The 8,583-nt window shown below is 54.4% G+C and overlaps 1 protein-coding gene across 3 annotated transcripts; it reads left to right on the forward strand.

Annotated features, from left to right (window-relative positions):
* Positions 1-243: 243 nt before the first annotated feature.
* Positions 244-7,998, forward strand: RINL (Ras and Rab interactor like). Of its 3 annotated transcripts, XR_005214424.1 has the most exons (13): positions 244-273; positions 1,403-1,518; positions 1,723-1,882; positions 2,984-3,086; positions 4,055-4,127; positions 4,214-4,278; positions 4,698-4,859; positions 4,947-5,366; positions 5,672-5,983; positions 6,192-6,323; positions 6,489-6,652; positions 6,734-7,627; positions 7,791-7,998. XR_005214424.1 is itself a non-coding variant. In XM_037820436.1 (12 exons), exons 2-12 carry the CDS (start codon positions 1,469-1,471, stop codon positions 6,788-6,790), a joined length of 1,698 nt encoding a protein of 565 aa, XP_037676364.1. In that variant the 5' UTR covers positions 244-273; positions 1,403-1,468; the 3' UTR covers positions 6,791-7,998. The 3 variants fall into 3 exon arrangements, 2 of the variants coding, with proteins under 2 accessions (XP_037676364.1, XP_037676365.1); XM_037820436.1 differs by having other exon boundaries at positions 6,734-7,998; XM_037820437.1 differs by lacking the exons at positions 6,734-7,627; positions 7,791-7,998 and having other exon boundaries at positions 6,192-6,403; positions 6,489-6,641.
* The last annotated feature ends 585 nt before the right edge of the window (positions 7,999-8,583 follow it).

Genomic DNA, 8,583 nt, shown 5'->3' on the forward strand with positions numbered 1-8,583 from the left:
AGGCGTAGATTCTGGGCCACAAAAAAGACTAGAACATCTACAGGGGGTGGGGGCATCGTGGCTCTTATCCCTGGGCACTTAGCGGGCCAAGGTCCCTTCCCCCAAAGCTGGGCCCCTCTCCACCAGTCACCTAAGGCCTGAGCCCCGGAAAGTAAGAGGAAGGTTGATTTCAGATCCCCCCAGCCCCGCCCCTTTCCCCCACTCGCTCAGCTTCCTCTCTTTGCAAGGCACACTTTCACTTCCTGCTACTGCAGGCCTCTCTGCTGAGAACAGGTAGGGCCCCCAAGGACCCAAACATCTGGCCTTTCACTCCCACTACCTCCCTTTTGTCTGAGGCAGCGGCACCCCTTATAGCTGCCCAGCACCACCCATCTCTTTCCGCCCGTCCCGTGGGGCTGGGGCAGGCATCTGCCTCCCTTCCCCCACAGCCTCCTTTTCACCCTTCCCTGGCCGGGGCACCTGCCTACTGTGCTCCCCCTTCCTAATACCCAGGCGTCTGTCCAATGGGCTGATTTATTTGTTCAACTGTTTAAAATTATCCATCTCCCATCCCCCGCCCAAGCAAGACTAGAAGCCTCTGAGAGCAGGGCCTGGCCTGGCCATCACCCTCACCCAAGGCAACAGCTCCTAATTCTGGCCGTGTATTCAACAAATTTGCGGGGGGTGGGGGGATGGGAGGTGGATGGATGGATGGAGGGAGGGAGGATGGATGGATGGACAGAAAGATGGATGAATTCTCCCTTTTAGGACCTAGATTTCCTGTTCCTGGGCCTGCTTCAGGGAAAACATTCAAATATGCCCATCCCAAAGTGATATAACCCACTTTAGGCCGCCTCTGTCCCTGGTGGCAAGTTGGGATCCGATGGATGAATGGATGGATAGAGGGACAGATGTTTGATAAAGAAAAAAGAAAAATGCTAATGGAAGAATCTAGGTGGTGGGCAGACGGGTGTGCCCTGTAAAATTCTTCCAGCTTTTCCCTATGTTTGAAAATGTTTGTAACAAAATACTGGGGGGAAAGGATTCAAGGAACCCTCCATGGTCTGGGAAGGGGAGAAGAGAGGATGTTTATGAAGTGCCTATGGCGGGCTGAGCACCTTTCCAGGCCCCAGGTTTTGGCAAATGTTCATTTGGTGTATTCAATTAGTGTACACCAGAACAGCTGAGCCAGTTGTTAACCTCTTGAAATATTTCCCTGCAACACGGTAAATAGCTGTTGTTTTAAGTACCTCCCTCCCCAAGTCACGCCTTTCTCCTGGGATCTCCAGATCTCCCCAATATCCGGCAACCAAAGAATTAACACTTGGTACAGCAAGGGGCCTCTGGGCTCCATTCTGATTGGTCAGGGTCTTTACTGTATTGATTGTAAATATTTGTAATAACACACCCTGTGTTGGGGCAGCCTTGAGGAAGCCATCTTCCCCACCCAAGACCAGACCATGGCTGACTGGCCTCCTGCAACCTGAGGATGGCCCAGCCAGTGGACAAGGCCACTGCAGCACCCATCAATGGGGAGAGGTGAGGGTCTCTGAGGCTGGGGTCTTCATCTCCTGCTCTTGGATCCAGAAACACCTTCCGCCAGTGTCCTCCCCACCCCCAGGACCTTAAACCCCAGTTTCTGACCCTTCATCCCTGGGCCACCCCTTCCGGTGCCTTTGACCCCTCCTCAGTGTCCAACTGCCCACCTCTGACCCCTGACCTCCTGGATCCTGCATGTCCCAGGCTGACCTCATCACAGGTGAATGGAGCAGGCGAGACCCCCCTAGGGGTCCTCAGGACCTCAGAACCACTCCATCGCCTAAAGAGAACTTGGGGCGTGTGGCAGATCCCAGAGCTGGACGCCCAGAATGCAGAGGCCCTTCTGGAACCGTGGCCACCGGGGGTGAGTACTTATAACGGGGACCTGCTCTGACCCTCCCCAGGACACCTTGTCTCAATCAGGACTTTGTTGGTTGCTAGCCACAAACCCTATGCAAACCGGACAAACCAAAATGCCCAAAACTCCAGAAGTAAAACTAGCTGCAAGAATGTCTGGATCCTGAGTTTCAAATGACTTAGACATTTCTCTTTGTGCCATTTCTTGGCTTTGCTTTCATCTGCACAGAATTTGGTATCAGAAAGCTTTGGGCTGCAAGTAACAAACAGGGGCTTAAACAAACGGGTGTTGATCTTTCCAACCCAACAGAAAAGCAGCTGCTGGCTTAAATTGAGCAGTTCAGTGGCATCAAGGCCAGTTTCTCTGCATTTCTCTTCACCTTCCCTCCTGGTTGCCCAGTGGCTGCCCCTGGCCCAAGCACATATGTTCTTTCTAGGCAGAAAGCAAGGCAGAAAGGAGACAACCGCTGCATTGATTTCTTTTACCAGGAAAAGCAAATGCCTCCACAATTAAATCAGAATATATGAATGGGCCCATGTAGCAATATATTTAAAAGCTCACCTGGGAGTTATAATACACAACAATCATCAAACATTATCCACCTTTTATGGCTGGGTATGTCAACAGTTCTGCAAGGAAAAAAGGGATTGATTTTGATACGGCAACTAAGAGTGTCTACCCCAGCTTTCTCCGTAGGCAGGCTTTCTCCTTGTAGTGGAAAAGATGGCTGTCCCCAGCTCAGGCTACAATCCCTCCAGTTTAGCAACCCTAATGGACAAACAAACCTCTTTCCAGAGAGCTCCAGCAAAACTCCCATGGAAGATTTTCATTGGCTGAGCTTGGGTCACATGCCCATCCCTAAGCCAATCACAGTGGTCAAAGAACACAGTCATCTCATTGGCTAGGTCAGGCCATGGCTCCACCCCTGGGGCTTCAGGGGAGTCAGTCCCACCCACATGGACAGAGAATGGGGTGGGGGGGTTCCCTAAAGGAAATGTGGGGTATGAAACCCAAAATAAGAAAATGGATGCCAAGCAGGCAGAAGTGACAGACATCTGTGTACATCCTCTTAAGCTGACCTTTGCCTCCCTGCCCCCCACCCCCCAGAGTTTCCTGGTCACAGGACATGGCCCCAGCCAGGTCTTGGTGTTGAGGACAGGACACTTACGAGGGGAAGTCAACAGCTACAAGATCCAGAAGCTTTTCGGAGGTGAGGCGCCAACCCCCAAAGTTTCCAGTCCACAGCAAGCTTATCACTAAGAACTGTCAGCTTTCCTTCCAAAATACCTTCTCAATCTTCCCAGTTCTCTCCACCTCCATCACCACCATAGTCCGAGCCACCCAGCACCTCTCACCCAGACTCCCACAGTAGCCTCTTTCCCGGTGTCCCTGTTCCCACTTCCTCCCCCCCAAATCCATTCTGAGCACAGAGGCCAGGGTGGTAATTTCAAACATCAGTCAGATGTTACACCCTTGCCCCAAACCCTGCAAAGGGTTTGCAACATTCTTAGATAAAAACATAAATTATTCACCATGGCCAACAAGGTGCTGCGTGATCTAGCCTGGCCTTGCTCTCCATCTGCTGCCCCACCTTTGTTCTACTCGAGCCACACCCTTCTTTTTGTTCCTTGAGCAGGCTAAATGTGCTCCAGCTGCAGGGTCTTCGGAAGTGCAGTCCCCACTGCGTGAATGCTCATCTTTGAGTTGGGTGGGGGGGGGGTTGTCTCCATCCTTCAAGCCTCTGCTGAAAAGTAACCCCTCCTTAGCCCCCACTTTCGATCAGAAAGCCCCCAGTCACTTCTGATCACTCTATTTCACCTACTGCACTTAAGACAATATGCACTTTTCTTCGTTTATTTGATTATTTGTTAATTTTGTCTCCTTCCACTAAAAGGTAAGCTACAGGAAGGCAATGAATTTGCCTGCCTTTTGACAACTGTATGCCCAGAACCCAGAAATGAATAGGTGCTCAATAACTATCTGTCTGAAGAATGAATCCTATTTGGGGGCATACGTGGGATACAAGAGTAAAGACAGGAAAAGATGGGGACTCCAAGTGGCAGAAACTTCCCTGTCCAGAAGGTCCCTGGGGGATTGCAGGAATGTGGAAGGGGATGTCCCAGGGGAGAGGAGGCTGAAGCTCCTCAGGTTTTCTTCCTCCTCCCTCCCCACCCCCAGGTATATCTCTGGAATCCTCTAACCTCTGCATGCCCGATCTGCCCCATCTCCTGGCCTTCCTATCAGCCAGCAGGTACACGTCACCCATCAAAGGGGCCAAGGCAGAAGCTTCCCTAAGACACCCCATCTACACTGTGGCTCCCCGTTATCTTTTCTCAGAGATGTTTTGCCCAGAACACTGCTCTTACCTCCTCCCACTCTAGGGCCTGAGGAGCAACACAAAGGTAAGGCATGGTTTCCAAGGGAGGGAGAGGCCAACTTTCCAGCCTTCTTGGTCCAGGGGGATGGGACTTGGGGGACCAGACTACTGGGTTTGACGGAGGATAGGGCTGGATGTTGGAGGGAGCTAGGGGCTTGGGCTTTGGGGTCTCTGAGGGATGAGGGGATGGCAGGGCAAAGTCTTGGGTCTGAGGGAGGAGGAGACTAGGGGCCCAGACACTTGGGTCGCAGGGGAAGAGGGGGCTGAGGACCCAGGCCCCTGAGTCTGAGAGAGGAGGGGGCTGCAGGCCTGGACTCTTGGGTCCTGAGTGAGGAAGGGGCCGGGGGGCAAGCCTCAGTGCTTCTAGTAAGGAGGCTGGGAGCTAAGTCTCCTGGTGTCTGGAGGTGATGCCTGCGACACCTCTTCACTTCTGGTGGCCCCCAGACCCTCCGCAGATTGGCAGGGTCCAACTCCACACCTTGGGGAGGGCCCTCTCCGTGGTGAACCAGCTCTACTTGAAGACCCACAGAGGGTGGGGGGTGGAGCAGACTCTCCCAGAGACGGCCCCAGAGACGGCCCCAGAGACGGCCCAGAGACACGGTCCAGGTCAGCTGGGTGCCGCCCTGGGCCCCGGAGGGGTGGGGGAGCTGCTACCGCTGTCCCATGGGACCAAACCCTCTCCTCACGCCCCAGCCCCCAGGAACCGCGCCCCTCACCGCGTCTCCTGGGTGGAAGGCCAGCTCAGCCCGGAAGGGCACCACCCTGGGCCAGCTCTGCCCAACCTGGTGGAGGAGGAGGAGGAGGAGAACGAGGACAAGGACGAGGACGACTTCCAAGATGAAGAGGAGGGCCCTGAAGACGCGCTCACCCTTCACATCCGGGCTCTGGTCAGGGCCCGGAGCAGCTACGTGGCCCGGCAGTTCCGGGGCCTCCGGGCGCGCCTCACCTCAGACGCTAGGGGCCCCCACAGGCCTGGGGACCCGACCACCGAGCTGCTTCAGGATGTGCGGCACCTCCTTACCGACCTTCAGGATTACTTGGCAGAGGACCCCTATGTCCGGGCTGTCTTTGGGAGCAGGGGGCCTGGGGTCCCCCAGAAGGAGGAGGATCTTGGTAATGGGGCGGTGGGGTGGGGGGTGGGGGGGCTGGAAGGGTGGAAGGGGAGTTATGGCCCCTCCGTGCTTCCCCACGGAGCATTTGTTCGGTCCACACGTGAGCGCAGCTCTGTTCCCATTTCCACTCACACGCTTCTGTTTCCACGCGCTCCATCTTGATCACGCGTGTGCACAGTTATTTCTCCACTTGTGCGTGGCAAGAAGCTACGGGGGTGGAGTGGCGGTCTAGGGCGGGAGGATGGGATGAGTGGGTGGGCGCGATCAGCTTGGGGACCCCTGTCTCACCCGCCCCGACCCCCGCAGGCCCCGCGGTGGAGGCGGCCGTGTGCCGGGCGGTGCTGGCGCCCCTGAAGCCTGCCCTGTGGGCCCGACTCCGCACCCTCCGCGCCTCGGAACTGGAAAGACTGCGGCGGCGACAAACAGCCCTGCGGGAGGAGGCGGGGCCTCCGGGAGCTTCGGGGGTGGGGCCTGAGGCGCAGGGCCCCGCCCTGCGGAGCCGCATCCATGCGCGCCTCGCGCACCTCCACGCCGCGTGCGTCCCGCGCCGCAAGGTGGCTGTCCTGCTGGCAGTGTGCCGTGACGTCTACGCCGGCCTGGCGCAAGGCGAAAACCAAGGTAGTAAAGGAGGGGTCGGCTTCTACACAGATGCAGACTGGCTTTAGGGTGGGGGGACGGTGTCCACCTGGCCAAGAGGTGCCTGTGCGCACGTCGGAGGGAGAAGGCAGCACGCTCCAGTGGGAGGTGTCTACGCGGTCCCGGGGATCGGATGGAAGGTGTCTGTGCGCCGCCACCCACCCCAGGGCCTGTCCTCCGGCTTCCCCAGAGCCCCTAGGGGCGGACGCTTTCCTGCCGGCGCTGACAGAGGAACTGATCTGGAGTCCAGACATTGAAGAAACGCAGCTGGACGTGGAGTTTCTTATGGAGCTCTTGGATCCGGACGAGCTGCGGGGAGAGGGTGAAGCCCCCACTGCCAGAAGGCCGTGGTCTAACCGGGAGCGCTTTAGGGCCGCCCGAGACCCCAGACAGCCTCTCTCCGTAACCAGGGGGCGGAGGGGGGGGGTGGTGGTGCCAGACTACAGGGGTCTTAGGGGCTGCGCTGACCTCCCTTTCTTGTCCCCAGCCGGGTACTACCTGACCACATGGTTTGGGGCGCTGTACCACATCGCCCACTACGAGCCGGAGGCAGGCCGCGCGCCGCAGGAGCTCAGCTCCCAGGCCCGCGCCTCCCTGCACCAGTGGCACCGCAGGCGGACGCTGCACAGACAGGACCCTAACGAAGCCCAGGTGACTGCCGGCCTGGGTGGCGTGTGGAGGGAAGGGAGTGACCTGCTGCCCTTTTAACCCGTCCTCTGCCTCTCTCCCCAGGCCGACTTGCCCTTTGATGAGCAGTGGGGAGTGAAGACTGTGCCCGGGGAAAGCTGACGGGTGGGGGTCTCGGATCTCTCTGTTCCTAAAGCAAGACGGGGAAGGATCCTGGGACTACACCGACTTCAGACCCCTGCGGTTTAGGGGCAACACTGGGGTCTCAGAAAAAGGAAATACCCACCCCTGGGCCTTTGCACTGGCTGTTCCTGCTTCCTGGAATGCCCTTCCCTAATATCCACCCCACTCCCTCCCTCCCTTTCTTAAGGTATTTATGCAGGTGTCACCTTCTCAGTGAGCTCCCAGCCCCCCAGTCCACCAACCCCTCTCACTTGGCCCTCCCCCCCACATACAGATGTCTGTGTTCTCAGCCCTGTAACCTCTAAATAAATAGGTTATCTTACATGGAAAAAAGACTTTGCAGATATGATTAAGGATCTTGAGATGGAGAGATTATGTTGTATTATCCAGATGGGCCAAATGGAATCACAAGAGTCCTTGTAAGAGGGAGGCACAAGTATCAGAGTCAGAGGAGATGTGAGGATGGAAGCAGAGGTCAGAGTGGTGGGACCAGTAGCCAAGGAATATAGGTAGCTTCTAGAAGCTGGAAAAGGGAAGGAATGGATTTTCCCCTAGAGCCTCCAGAAGGCAAGTGGCCTTTGATTTTAGCCCCTTTCCAGATTGCTAGAGCTGCTGTTATGCAAAATACCAGAAATGGATTGGCTTTTATAAGGGGAATTTATTAGGTCAAAAATTTACAGTTCTAAGGCCATAAAATTGCCCAAACTCAGGCATCAACATGAGGATACCTTCACTGAAGGAAGGCCTATGACGTCCGGAACACCTGTCAGCTGGGAAGACACGTGGACGGCATCTGCCGGTCCTCTGCTCCTCCAGGTTCTGGTTTCAAAATGGCTTTCTCCAAAATGTCTCTGGGATTCTGTCTCTCTTAGCTTCTCTCTCTCAGCTCTCTGCTTAGTTCTCCTGGGGCATTCCTCTCTAAGCATCTGGGGTTCCTTGCTTAGCTTCTCCGGTGCAAACTCTGGCCTTCATCTCTTAGCTTGGCATCTCCAAATATCTGTCTGCATCTCCAAACTTCTCCAAGTGTCCCCAAGCATCAGCGTCTGTGTTGACCCTGAACACTCTTAAGTACTCCAGTGAACTAATCAAGATCCACCCTGAATGGGCAGGGCCACACCTCCATGGAAATAATCTAATCAAAAGGTGAGTCACATCTCCATGGAAACAATCAAAAGTTTCCATCCAACAAGACTGGATTAAAAGATCATGTCTCTCTCTTGAGCAAAAGGGGGAAGCGAAATGAAACGAAATAAAGCTTCAGTGGCTGAGCGATTTCAAATGGAGTCGAGAGGTCACTCTGGTGGACATTCTTATGCACTATATAGATTACACTTTTTAGGTTTTATTGTATTGGAATACCTAAAAGTAAATACCTGAAACTATCAAACCCCAACCCAGTGGCCTTGACTCTTGAAGACGATTGTATAACAATGTAGATTACAAGGGGTGACAGTGTGATGGTGAAAACCTTGTGGATTGCATTCCCTTTATCCAGTGTATGGATGGATGAGTAGATAAATGGGGACAAAAACTAAATGAAATATAGGGTGTGATGGGGGGGATGATTTGGGTGTTCTTTTTTATTTTTATTTTTTATTCTTATTCTGATTCTTTCTGGTATAAGGAAATTGTTCCAAAATAGATTGGGGTGATGAATGCACAGCTATATGATGGTACTGTGAACAGTAGATTGTACACCATGGATGATTGTATGGTGTGTGAATATATCCCAATAAAACTGAATTTAAAAAAAAGAAAAAGATCATGTCTTT

This window comes from Choloepus didactylus, chromosome 27 (genome assembly GCF_015220235.1).
Source record: "Choloepus didactylus isolate mChoDid1 chromosome 27, mChoDid1.pri, whole genome shotgun sequence".
NCBI classification, from domain to species: Eukaryota; Metazoa; Chordata; class Mammalia; order Pilosa; family Megalonychidae; genus Choloepus; species Choloepus didactylus.